Consider the following 15,101-nt stretch of genomic DNA (forward strand, 5'->3'; position numbering starts at 1 on the left):
CTCCTTAGCTAAGTTTATTCTGAAATATGTATGTATTATTTATGTATTCAATTATTTATTTATATCAGCATGGACTCAGGGATGATTATTTTATTCCTTGAGTTATAATCCAAAACTTTCATTATATATATAGTTGCTCTGAACTATATACTTTTGATGCTATTGTAAATGAAATCATTTTCTTACTTTGTTTTTCAGATTGTTGTTAGTGTATTGTTCGTTGTTAGTGTATTGTTCATTGTTAGTGTATAGAAATACCACTGATTTTTGTGTGTTGATTTAAATTGTTCAACTTTGCTGAATTTGTTTAGAAGTTCTAACTCTGTGTGTGTGTGTGTGTGTGTTGTGGAATCTTTAGAGTTTTCTACATATAAAACCATATTGTCTGCAAACAGAGATAATTTTACTCCTTTCCCAATTTGTAGGCCTTTTTTTCCTTACCATTTTGCTCTGGCTAGAACTTCTACTACTATATTAAATAAAAATGGTTAAAGCAGGTGTCCTTGTCTTGTTTCTGATATTAGAGGAAGAGCTTTTAGCATTTCACTTTTGATTATGTTAAGATGCAAATTTGCAGTGCATGATTAGAAAGAACTGATACACTTGTTCCATGGTTTGTTCTCTAGGTAACATGATTAAGGGACCTTAAATCATGAGATTCTTCTGATGAAGAAGAAACCCACCTGACTTTGCTTTAAGCAGAAACTCCTTTCTTCTATTTCCCTGGGTTACATCCTATGTACTCTATGTAATCTATGTGCTGAAATTAAGTACAGTACATGATTCTCTTGATTAGTAACCAAGTTAAAAATTCTTCTTTGTTATGAAATCTAAAAATTAATCATAACATTTTTGTTGAATATATTTAAATGTAAATTTTGCTTGCATTATTCTCAGAAGATGCATATAACACCCAGGTTAGGGTGAACAATGAGCCTGCTTATTGGGATATCTTGGACACTGCTGGTAAGGTAGGTAACTTTTTTAGATCTTTTTAATCTCTGAGGGCAGTTTATACTTTAACCTCAAATTCCTTCACCACAGAGTAGATGAATTTGCTCAAACAGAAGAGAAAATTTGTAATAGCAATCAGGAATTAAATAAGGATTAGCAAAAAAAATATGACTCCTTGTCACTCAGAATATTTCAACATTCCCTTAATTTTTTAAATATAAAAGTAAAGGGAGGAGAGGGGGAAGATGGCAAAGAGTAAGACGCGGAGATCACCTTCCTCCCCACAGATACAACAGAAATACACCTACATGTGGAACAGCTCCTACAGAACACCTACTGAATGCTAGCAGAACACCTCAGACTTCCCAAAAGGCAAGAAACTCACCAATTACCAGGGTAGGGCAAAAGAAAAAAGAAAAAATGGAGACAAAAGAATAGGGACGGACCTGCACCAGTGGGAGGGAGCTACGAAGGAGGAAAGGTTTCTACACACTAGGAATCCCCTTCGCGAGCGGAGACTATGGGTGACAGAGAGGGGAAGCTTCAGAGCCACGGAGGAGAGCACAGAAATAGGGGTGCAAAGGGAAAAGGAGAGAGATTTCCGCACAGAGGATTGATGCCGACCAGCACTCACCAGCCCGAGAGACTTGTCTGCTCACCTGCTGGGGTGGGCGGGGCTGGGAGATGAGGCCTAAGTTTCAGTCGGAGCGCAGGGAAAGGACTGGGGTTGGCGGGGTGAACACAGTCTGCAGGGGGTTAGTGCAACACGGCTAGCGGGGAAGGATTCCAGGGTAAAGTCTGGACCAGCCGAAGAGGCAAGATACTTTTTTCTTCCCTTTTTGTTTTCTGGTGCATGAGGAGAGGGGATAAGGAGCGCTGCTTAAAGGAGCTCCAGAGACAGGAGCAAGCCATGGCTAACAATGCGGACCCCAGAGACAGGCATGAGATGCTAAGGCTGCTGCTGGAGCCACCAAAAAGCCTGTGTGTGAGCACAGGTCACTATCCACACCCCTCTTCCAGGGAGCCTGTGCAGCCCACCACAGCCAGGGTCCTGGGATTCAGGGACAACTTCCCCAGGAGAATGAACGGTGCACTTCAGGCTGGTGCAACGTCATGCTGGCCTTTGCTGCTGCAGGCTCGCCCCGCATCTGCACCCCTCCGTTCCCCTGCCCTGAGTAAGCCAGAGCCCCCGAGTCAGCTGCTTCCATAACCCCACCCTGTCTGAATGAAGAACAGACACCATCCGGCGACCTACACGCACAGGCAGGGCCGAATCCAAACCTGAACCCCGGGAGCTGTGCAAACAAAGAAGAGAAAGGGAAAACTCTCCCAGCAGCCTCAGGATCAGCAGATTAAATCTGCACAATCAACTTGATGTATGCTGCATTGGTGGAATACCTGAATAGACAACGAATCATCCCAAATTGAGGAGGTGGACTATGAGAGCAAGATTTATGATTTTTTTCCCCTTTTCCTCTTTTTGTGAGTGTGTATGTGTATGCTTCTGTGTGAGATTCTGTCTGTATAGCTTTGCTTTCACCATTTGTCTTAGGGTTCTATCTGTCCATTTTTTTGTTTTGTTTTTTTTTACTTATTAAAACTTTTTTCTTAGTAATTATTTTTTATTTTAATAACTTTATTTTATATTATCTTACCTTATTTTATTTTAACCTCTTTCTTTTTCTCTCTTTCTTTCTTTCTTTGTTTATACTTTTTCTCTCTTTTATTCTGACCCATGTGGATGAAAGGCTCTTGGTGCTGCAGCCAGGAATCAGTGATGTGCCTCTGAGGTGGGAGAGCCAAATTCAGGTTAGTTGTTCACAAGAGACCTCTCAGCTCCACATAATATCAAAGGCAAATATCTCCCAGAGATCTCCATGTCAACACCAGCATCCAGCTTCATTCAATGACCAGCAAGCTACAGTGCTGGACACCCTATGACAAACAATTAGCAAGACAGGAACGTAGCACCGCCCATTAGCAGAGAGGCTGCCTAAAATCATAATAAGTCCACAGACACCCCAAAACACACCACCAGATGTGGAACTGCCAACCATAAAGACAAGATCCAGCCTCAACCACCAGAACACAGGCACTTGTCCCCTCCACCAGGAAGCCTACACAACTCACTGAACCAACTTTAGCTACTGGGGACAGACACCAAAAACAATGGGAAATACGAACCTACAGCCTGCAAAAAGGAGACCCCAAACAAAGTAAGATAAGCAAAATGAGAAGACAAAAAACACACAGCTGATGAAGGAGCAAAATCAAAACCCACCAGACCTAACAAATGAAGAGGAAATAGGCAGTCTACCTGAAAAACAATTCAGAATAATGATAGTAAAGATGATCCAAAATCGTGGAAAGAGAATGGGGAAAATGCAAGAAACATGTGACAAGGACCTAGAAGAAATAAAGATGAAACAAGCAATGATGAACAACACAATAAATGAAATTAAAAATACTCTAAGTGGGATCAATAGCAGAATAACTGAGGCAGAAGAACGGATAAGTGACCAGGAAGATAATATAGTGGAAATAGATACTGCAGAGCAGAATAAAGAGAAAAGAATGAAAAGAACTGAGGACAGTCTCAGAGACCTCTGCGACAACATTTAATGCACCAACATTCGAATTATACGGGTTCAGGAAGAAGAAGAGTAAAAGAAAGGGACTGAGAAAATATTTTAAGAGTTTATAGTTGAAATTTTCTCTAATATGGGAGATGAAATAGTTAATCAAGTTCAGGAAGCACAGAGATTCCCATTAACGATAAATCCAAAGAGAAACAAAACAAGCCACATATTATTCAAACTGTCAAAAATTAAATACAAGGAAAACATATTAAAAGCAGCAAGGGAAAGACAACAAATAACACACAAGGGAATCACCATAAGGTTAACAGCTGATCTTTCAGCAGAAACTCTGCAAGCCAGAAGGAATTGGCAGGACATATTTAAAGTGATGAAGGAAATAAACCTACAACCCAGATTACTCTACCCAGCAAGGATCTCATTCAGGTTTGATGGAGAAATTAAAACCTTTGTAGACAAGCAAAAGCTGAGAGAGATCAGCACCACCAAACCAGCTTTCCAACAAATGCTAAAGGAACTTCTCTAGGCAAGGAACACAAGAGAAGGAAAACACCTACAATAACAAACCCAAAACAACTAAGAAAATGGGAATAGGAACATACCTATCGATAATTAACTTTAATGTAAATGGATTAAATGCTCCCACCAAAATACACTGATAGGCTGAATGGATACCAAGACAAGACCCATATATATGCTGTCTACAAGAGACCCACTTCAGACCTAGAAACACATACAGTCTGAAAGTGAGGGGATGGAAAGAGATATTCCATGCAAATGGAAACCAAAATAAAGCTGGAGTAGCAATTCTCATATCAGACAAAATTCACTTTAAAATAAAGACTATCAGGAGAGACAAAGAAGGACACTACATAATGATCAAGGGATCGCTCCAAGAAGAAGATATAACAATTGGAAATATTTATGCACCCAACATAGGAGCACCGCAATACATAAGGCAAATACTAAGAGCCATAAAATGGGAAATTGACAGTAACAGATTCATAGTAGGGGACTTTAACACCCCGCTTTCACCAATGGACAGATCATACAAAATGAAAATAAATAAAGAAACACAAGCTTTAAATAATATATTAAAGAAGATGGACTTAATTGATATTTATAGGACATTCCATCCAAAGGCAACAGAATACACATTTTTCTCAAGTACTCATGGAACACTCTCCAGAATAGATCATATCTTGGGTCACAAATCAAACTTTGGTAAATTTTAGAAAATTGAAATTGTATCAAGTATCTTTTCTGACCACAACGCTATGAGACTAGATATCAATTACAGGGCAAAATCTGTGAAAAATACAAACACATGGAGGCTAAACAATACTCTACTTAATAACGAAGTGATCACTGAAGAAATCAAAGGGGAAATCAAAAAATACCTAGAAACAAATGACAATGGAGAAACAATGACTCAAAACCTATGGGATGCAGCAAAACAGTTCTAAGAGGGAGGGTTATAGCAATACAATCCTACCTTAAGAAACAGGTAACAACTCGAATAGACAACCTAACCTTGCACCTAAAGCAATTAGGTAAAGAAGAACAAACCCCCCAAAAAAATTAGCAGACAGAAAGAAATCCTATAGATCAGGTCAGAAATAAATGAAAAAGAAATGAAGGAAATGATAGCAAAGATCAGTAAAAGTAAAACCTGGTTCTTTGAGAAGATAAACAAAACTGATAAACCATTAGATAGACTCATCAAGAAAGAAAGGGAGAAGACTCAATCAGTAGAACTAGAAATGAAAAAGGAGAAGTAACAATTGGCACTGAAGAAATACAAAACATCATAAGAGAATACTACAAGCAACTCTAGGCCAATAAAATGGAAAACCTGGAAGAAATGGACAAATTCTTAGAAATGCATAACCTGCCAAGACTGAACCAGGAAGAAATAGAAAATATGAACAGACCAATCACAAGCATTGAAATTGAAACTGTGATTAAAAATCTTCCAATAAACAAAAGCCCAGGACCTGATGGCTTCACAGGTGAATTCTATCAAAGTTTTAGAGAAGAGCTGACACCTATCACTCTCAAACTCTTCCAAACTATAGTAGAGGGAGGAACACTCCCAAACTCATTCTACGAGGCCACCATCACCCTGATACCAAAACCAGAAAAGGATGTGACAAAGAAAGAAAACTACAGGCCAATATCACGGATGAACATGGATGTGAAAATCCTCAGCAAAATACTAGCAAACAGAGTCCAACAGCACATTAAAAGGATCATACACCATGATCAAGTGGAGTTTACTCTAAGAATGCAAGGATTCTTCAATATACGCAAATTAATCACGTGATACACCATATTAACAAACTGAAGGAGAAAAACCAAATGATCATCTCAGTAGATGCAGAGAAAGCTATCGACAAAGTTCAGCACCCATTTATGATAAAAACCCTGCAGAAAGTAGGCATGGACAGAACTTTCCTCAACATAACAAAGGCCATATATGACAAACCCACAGCCAACATCATCCTCAATGGTGAAAAACTGAAAGCATTTCCACTAAGATCAGAAACAAGACAAGATTGCCCACTCTCACCACTCTTATTCAACATAGTTTTGGAAGTTTTAGCCACAGCAATCAGAGAAAAATATGAAATAAAAGGAAACCTAATTGGAAAAGAAGAAGTAAAGATGTCACTGTTTGCAGATGACATGATACTATACATAGAGAATCCTAAAGATGCTACCAGAAAACTACTAGAGCTAATCAATGAATTTCGTAAAGTAGCAGGATACAAAATTAATGCACAGAAATCTCTGGCATTTCTATACACTAATAATGAAAAATCTGAAAGTGAAATCAAGAAAACACTCCCATTTACCATTACAACAAAAAGAAAAAAATATCTAGGAATAAACCTACCTAAGGAGAGAAAAGACCTGTATGCAGAAAATTATAAGACACTGATGAAGGAAATTAGAGATGATACAAATAGATGGAGAGATATACCATGTTCTTAGATTGGAAGAATCAACATTGTGAACATTACTCTACTACCCAAAGCAATCTACAGATTCAATGCAATCCCTATCAAACTACCAGTGGCATTTTTCACAAAAGTAGAACAGAATATTTCACAATTAGTATGGAAACACAAAAGACCCCAAATAGCCAAAGCAATTTTGAGAATGTAAAATGGAGCTGGAAGAATCAGGCTCCCTGAATTCAGACTATGCTACAGTAATCAAGACAGTATGGTACTGGCACAAAAACATAAATCTAGATCAATGGAACAGAATAGAAAGCCGAGAGATAAACTCACACACGTATTGTCACCTTATCTTTGATAAAGGAGGCAGGAATATACAGTGGAGATAGGACAGCCACTTCAATATGTGGTGTTGGGAAAACTGGGCAGGTACATATAAAAGTATGATATTAGAACACTCCCTAACACAATACACAAAAATAAGCTCAAAATGGATTAAAGACCTAAATTTTAGACCAGAAACTATCAAACTGTTAGAGGAAAACATAGGCAGAACACTCTATGACATAAAACACAGCAAGATCCTTTTTGACTTACCTCCTAGAGAAACGGAAGTAAAAACAAAAATAAACAAATGGGACCTAATGAAACTTCAAAGCTTTTGCACAGCAAAGGAAACCATAAACAAGACCAAAAGACAACCCTTAGAATGGGAGAATATATTTGCAAATGAAGCAACTGACAAAGGCTTAATGTCCAAAATTTACAAGCAGTTCATTCAGGTCAATAACAAAAAAAAAACAAACAATCCAATCCAAAAATGGGCAGAAGACCTAAATAGACATTTCTCCAAAGAAGATATACAGACTGCCAACAAACACATGAAAGAATGCTCAACATCATTAATCATTAGAGAAATGCAAATCAAAACTACAATGAGATATAATCTCACACCAGTCAGAATGACCCTCATCAAAAAATCTAGAAACAATAAATGCTGGAGAGGGTGTGGAGAAAAGGGAACACTCTTGCACTGCTGGTAGGAATGTGAATTGGTACAGCCACTGTGGATAACAGTATGGAGGTTCCCTAAAAAACTACAAATAGAACTACCATATGACCCAGTAATCCCACTACTGGGCATATACCCTGAGAAAACCATAATTCAATAAGAGTCATGTGCCAAAATATTCATTGCAGCTCTATTTACAATAGCCAGGAGATGGAAACAACCTAAGTGTCCATCATCAGGTGAATGGATAAAGAAGATGCAGCACGTATATACAATGTAATGGTACTCAGCCATAAAAAGAAATGAAATTGAGTTATTTGTAGTGAGGTGGATGGACCTAGTGTCTGTCATACAGAGTGAAGTAAGTCAGAAAGAGAAAGAGAAATACCATATGTTAACACATATATATGGAATTGAAGAAAAAAACAAAAGTCATGAAGAACCTAGGGGTAAGACTGGAAGAAAGACACTGACCTAGTAGAGAATGGACTTGAGGATATGGGGATGGCAAGGGTAAGCTGTGACAAAGTTAGAGAGTGGCATGGACATATATAAACTACCAAACGTAAAATAGATAGCCTGTGGCTGGGAAGCAGCCACATAGCACAGGGAGATCAGCTTGGTGCTTTGTGACCACGTGGATTGGTGGGATAGGGAGGGTGGAAGAGAAGGAGACGCAAGTGGGAGGAGATATGGGAACATATGTATATGTATAACTGATTCACTTTGTTATAAAGCAGAAACTGAGACACCATTGTAAAGCAATCATACTCCAATAAAATTTTAAAAAACAAAACAAAAAAACAGCTCCCCAAAGCCTTTCAGCAAAGCATTTTTATTTATTTTATTTATTTATTATTTTTTTTTTTTTGCGGTACGCGGGCCTCTCACTGTTGTGGCCTCTCCCGTTGCGGAGCACAGACTCCGGACGCACAGGCTCAGTGGCCATGGCTCACGGGCCCAGCCGCTCCGCGGCATGTGGGATCTTCCCGGACTGGGGCACGAACCCGCATCCCCTGCATCGGCAGGCAGACTCTCAACCACTGCGCCACCAGGGAAGCCCAGCAAAGCATTTTTAAAATCCAGATTAGGTGGGGGTGTCTCAAAGAGTGTTATCAGCCCATGCATAATTCTCTTATTGGCTAATTGTGAGGTAACAGGGTGGTGTCACAGGGGTTAACATCAGTACTTAGGCTCCAGGGGGCCTGGGGCAATGTGCTCATGGTCATCAAGTAGTTAACATCTACCATTTGGTGGGGGGTTTTCACATCTGTAAAACACCTCAGAAATGTGCATCAAATACTTTTATCTGTGAACTTCAAAGAAGAGCTTCAAAGGAAAGCAGAGGATATGGGGGAAGGACATGTCCCAGGAAGGCCCCATAGGGTCCTACTCAGTTACATTACTATACTCTTAATATGTATATTTCTTTTATGTGTCTCTCAAATATTATCATGCAAGTATCACCTAATCCCTCTAGAAGTAAGACATATTTTAAGAAACTACTTTAACTCTAGAAATATGTTTTTATCTTTAGGGCTTGCCATATAGTCAGAAATTATTAAAGAAAAACTAAAAGAAAACTTTAAAAAATTTAAAAATATAGCCAAAGATTTAAGGGCAAACTAATATTATCAGTATTGGAATTAAGAGTATCAACAAAGGTCAATACAGCTCTAAATATGAGAAGAGAGAGCAGCTTTGCAACCAGAATTATATCCTCAATTGATATAGCTTGATCATAGATTTTTATCTTGGGAAAATGGACAAATGTTATGGTGGTCCATTGTATTGGTCTGAGACACTTGAAAACAATTTACTATTAACATTACTGCAAATAAGGTGGACAGGAATCCTGATTTTCTAAGGACAATCCTAGTTGGTACTGTAAGAGAAGAGATTTTTCCTTTATCCTTCTATGCTCTTTTAGCTGGTCTAAGACTTAAATTGATATGAGACAGATTAACATGAGAAAATCAAACAAAAGTTTAATAACATGTGTACATGGACGAGACCCAGAAAAACTGAGTAACTCACCAAAATAGCTGAAATTCTCACATTAAATACGATCTTCAGTTAAAGACAGAAGAGGATGTCGGGGGTCGTGGTTGGGACTTTGAAGGGAGAAAGGCAATTTAAATGGAGATGAGAAAACGAATGTTGTAAACAAATATTTGTTGGGCCCTGCAGTGGGACACAGAGAAGAATTCTAACAAAACTTTACTATGTTCCCTTCACTATCTACAACACCTAGTTCACACTATAGTTTTCTATGGCGATAGCTCCCTTCCTGGAATAGGTCCTCTATCTACATTCTTTAGGCAGTTAGGGAGAAGGTCAAAATTTATTCCTGTGTCTTTTAGGCCTTGATTACTTTCAGCTAGAAATAATCTGCATGCCACAGAAATATTTTGGGGTGGCAAATTTTGTTCCCTATAGTAGCTGATATAGCTCAACTAATGTTTGTTAATTTTTTTTTTTTTTGGCACTTCTTTTCACTCAAAGGTGCTGTGTTTGTATGATAACTCATATAGTCATCCAAACTACAAAGTACTAGACTCCTTCTCCAATCAGGTGGATCTAAAATATGAATATACAACCAACTGTGATTTAAATATACAAGCCAGGAAAGCAAATACTATACAAAATAAGACCATAGATCAGAAATCAAACCAAAAAACAATTCTTAATAGCCAAATCAAATGTAAAAAAATCCATAGAATAAAGTTCCTATAATTTTATTAAAGTTTCTCATAACAGGGGAGATTCTCAGGATTTCTTTCTCAGTCTATTTGATATTAGAGTCAGATATTATATGCTGGTTACTGTTTTTATTCTGTTTACAATTTTTAGAACCATAATTTCAGAAGAAATGGGTTTCTGGGCTTCCCTGGTGGCGCAGTGGTTGAGAATCTGCCTGCCAATGCAGGGAACATGGGTTTGATCCCTGGTCCAGGAAAATCCCACATGCCACAGAGCAACTAAGACCGTGCACCACAACTACTGAGCCTGTGCTCTAGAGGCCATGAGCCACAACTACTGAGCCCACGTGCCACAACTACTGAAGCCCACGCCCCTAGAGCCCATGCTCCACAATGAGAGAAGCCACTGCAATGAGAAGCCTGCACACTGCAATGCAGAGTAACCCCTGCTCGCCACAACTAGAGAAAGCCTGCACACAGCAATGGAGACCCAACACAGCCAAAAATAAATAAATAAAAATAATAAATAAATTTTTAAAAAATGGGTTTCTTGAAACATTTTTATAGTAAAATAAACTGAAACCTATAATTTAGGGCCAAGAGAAAATTAAAATGCAAGATGAAACAAAAATATTTTAGAAGAGCAATTCTGGGATCATTCGGCATAAAAGCAAGAATTTCTATAGCTAGGCAGTATAATTATATCATAAATAACTTTATTAATCTGTCAAGAAATTATAATTTCAATTTCTATGAAAGGCAAAAAATGTAATAAAAAAACTTATACAAGATGATAATTTTTAAAGGATATTTTAAGGGTAAATTTCTATTGACTCTGGAAAAATAATGGCTAGACCATAAATTATATAAAACTATATAAAAGATATGAAGGCCAACCCAATATTTTAGCAATTCAGTGTGGGTGAAACTATGTGAGATTATATGTCTGTAAATCTGTGTGTATATATGTATCAATAGCTCACATTTTCAACATAATTAATTTGGCATCCATAGATTTACAATACTGGATTAATTGTTCTATAGGAATACAAAAATATAAAATCAAAAATCAAAATATAAAATATAATTTGTGGCATTGAAGTGATTACCCTTTTATTTTTGCACATATTTAAGAAAGAATCTATACTCAAAACTGAAGAAAGACATCCCAGATTTAATTGCCATGTCTTTAATTATATCACCTCTCTAGCTTTCTCTTTTAAACAGTGTTCCTTATCAAATACTCTTTTAAGTATTTAATTACTCACCAGTGTTATATGTAGAAAATTAAGATTTATATTTATAATTTATATTTTTAGCTAAAACTCGGCAATTTCAAAGCTAAACTTGCCAAATTAAAAGAAAAATATTTGATTTATACTTAACATAAATGAACTAAATAAAATGACTCCCAAGGTACTCTAAAGTATGCTATTAGTAGAAATAGTAGAAAAACAGAATGTCATTTAATGACCTCATTATTTAAAACATATCCTTCAGTATTCCATTTTTGTGATGGACAATACCAGAACCTTGTTTCCTGTGATTACCGTTGGGCCACAATAATACTTTCACTAAGAATAATCCTTGGTAGAAACTCTACCATCACTTCATAAATGTTTCTATTAAATATCCATGTAAATTACTATAATTGTCAATATTTAAAATGAAAAGGGGCTCTAGGGGTCTAATATTTTAGTTCTCTTTGTTTACAAATAGGGACACCAGAGCTCAGAAGGGATAAGTTGTTTATTCAAGGTCATGTGTCTTCTAAATGCCAATGTCAAAGTGATCCTAGTGCTATGCCTGTTTGTCATTCTTGAAATTTACAGTGACTTTGCTACATTATGTCTTCTAAAATCCATCTCTGTGAATAGTGCTAGACTATTCATGACAGGTAATGCTTGCTCTTTGGGTATTACTTTTTTGACAATGTCAATGATATTTTGATTAAAAGAGTCTTAGTTTAAAACCGCTGGTACATAAAACTGGTCAGAATGATGGATCAAAAACTCAAGATGGTGAAACCAAGGAAGAATCTGAAGAAAAATAATGCCATCATTGCAGAGTTTGTTTACAACCATCTTTTTATCTTTCTTTATATCTTTTATACTATTTTTCACAAAGGATTTATCTTTCTTAATTCTAAATATCAGGGGGATTTTTTTTGCCATTTTCCCTTGAGTTACATTATCAATATATCAGTCCACTGGAAAAAATTTAAACAGTATATATGAATAGCAATATTACATCTCTTTGATGTCTATATGAATGATCAAATTAGAAAGAATAATATGAGTCAGCCAATACCACTTGCTGTAATTTTTATTTATTTTATTGAAATACATTTGATATAAAATATTATGCCAGTTTCAGGTATACAACTTAGCAATTTGATATTTGCATACATTATGTAGTGACCATCACAGTAGGTGCAGTAACCATCTGCCCCATACATATTATTGACCATATTACATACTAATGATGTATATTACATCCTCATGACTCATTTATTTTATAACTGGAGGTTTGTACCTCCTAATTGCCAATATCCATTTTGCCCACCTCCATTTTGTCCACCCCCGCCCCTCTGAAACCACTCATTTGTTTTCTGTATCTGTGGGTCTGGTTTTGTTTTGTTTTGTTTCCAATTTCACATACAAGTCTGAGCATGCAGTATTTGTCTTTCTCAGTCTGAGTTATATTGCTTAGCATAATAAACCCTAGATCCATCCAACTCTCAAATGGCACAATTTAATTACTTTTCATGGCTGAGTAATATGTGTGTGTGTGTGTGTGTGTGTGTGTGTGTGTGTGTACGTACCACATCTTTATCTACTCATCTATCAATGAATGGACCTTAGGTTATTTTCATATCTTGACTATTATAGTTACCCTACCAAGAACTTTGGTGTGCATATATCTTTTCGAATTAATGTTTTTGTTTTCTTCAGGAAAATGCTCAGAAATGAAATTCCTGGAACATATGAGAGTTCTATTTTTAATTTTTTGAGGACCTCTATATTATTGTCCATAGTGGCTTCACCAATTTACAATCTCACCAAAAGTGTACAAGGGTTCCCTTTACTCTACACCATTGATAACACTTGTTATTTGTTACCTTTTTGATGATAGTCAAAAGATAGTCACTCTGACAGATTTGAGGTGGTATCTCATTATGTTTTTAAATTGCATTCTCTGATGATTAACAATACTTAGCAACTTTTCTTATGTCTGTTGGCTATCTGTATGATGTTGGAAATATTTCTAATCAGGTTTTCTGCCCATTTATTAAAATTGGGGTTTTTTTTGATGTTGAGTTATATGACTTTTTTCCATATTTTGGATATTAACCCCATATCAGATATATAATTTTCAAATATCACAAATGATTCAGTAGGCTGCTTTTTAACTGTTTTGATAGTTTCCTTTGCTATAAAAAAGCTTTTTAGTTTGATGTAATTCCATTTCTTTATTTGTGTTTTTGTTGCCCTTGTAGGAGGAGACATATCCCCCCAAAATTGGTAAGACTGATGTCAAATAACATACTTCTTATGTGATCCTCTAGAATTTTATGATTTCAGGTATTACATTTAAGTCTTTAATCCATTTGACTTCTTTGGTATATAGCCATCCAGTTTTTCCAATACCATTTATTGAAGAGGCCATCTTTTCCCCAGTATATACTCTCGCCTTCTTTGTCATAGATTAATAGATGATATAAGTGTGGGATTATTTCTGGGCTCTCTATTCATTCCATTGATCTGTGTCTTTTTTGTGTCAATACCATACTGTTTTGATTACCATACTTTTGTAGTGTAATTTGAAATCAGGAAGTGTGATACTTTTTAAACTCAAAAGAGCTCTTTGATAATTTGGATCTTTTGTTTTTATACAAATTTAGAGTCATTTGTTCAACTTCTGTCTGGAAAAATGCCTTTGGTATTTTGATAGGGATTGTATTGAATCTAGAGATTGCCTTCAGGAGTATGGTCATTTTAACAGTATTATTTCTTTCAATCCTTGAGCAAAGCATATATTTTTACTTATTGGTGTCATTTTCAATTTTTCATCAATGTCTTTTTAGAGTACAGGTTTTTCAGCTCTTTGGTTAGATTTATTCCTAGGTATTTTATTCTTTTTGATGCAATTGTAAATGGAATTGTTTTCTTAATTTCTCTTTCTGATAGTTTATTATTAGTGTATAGAAATGCAACAGATTTCTGCATTTATTCAGTTCATTTATTAGTTTACTAATAACTTTATTGAGTTCATTTATTAGTTTAATAATTTCTCTTTTTTTTATTTTTCTATATACAGTATAATTTACAAACACTGACAGTTTTATTTCTTCCTTTCCAGTGTTTATTTAAGATTAAAAAATGTTTTACATATTTAATTTTTTATACAGCAGGTTCTTAATAGTTATCTATTTTACACGTTAGTGTATATATGTCACTCCCAATATCCCAATTCATCCCACCACCACCCCACATGCCCCCTCTTTACCACATTCGTGTCCATACATTTGTTCTCTACATCTGTGTCTCTATTTCTGCCTTGCAAACCAGTTCATCTGTACCATTTTTCTAGATTCCACATATATGCAGTAAAATATATTGCTTTTTCTCTTTCTGACTTATTTCACCCTGCATGACAGTCTCTAGGTCCATCCACGTCTCTACAAATGACCAAATTTTGATCCTTTTTATGGCTAAGTAATATTCCATTGTATATATGTGCCACATCTTCTTTATCCATTCATCTGTTGATGGGCATTTAGGTTGTTTCCATGACCTGGCTATTGTAAGTAGTGCTGCAAGGAACATCGGGGTGTATGTGTCTTTTTGAATAATGGTTTTCTCTGGGT

The 15,101-nt window shown here is 36.2% G+C and overlaps 1 protein-coding gene across 1 annotated transcript in view; it reads left to right on the plus strand.

Moving 5' to 3' along the window:
- RIT2 (Ras like without CAAX 2) overlaps positions 1-15,101 on the plus strand; it is a 599,180-nt gene that overhangs the window by 251,356 nt on the left and 332,723 nt on the right. Inside the window, 1 exon segment of the mRNA XM_065890056.1 lies at positions 895-971. Within this exon segment, the coding sequence (XP_065746128.1) occupies positions 895-971 (77 nt within the window).

Source organism: Phocoena phocoena, chromosome 13, assembly GCF_963924675.1.
Source record: "Phocoena phocoena chromosome 13, mPhoPho1.1, whole genome shotgun sequence".
Classification (NCBI taxonomy): domain Eukaryota; kingdom Metazoa; phylum Chordata; class Mammalia; order Artiodactyla; family Phocoenidae; genus Phocoena; species Phocoena phocoena.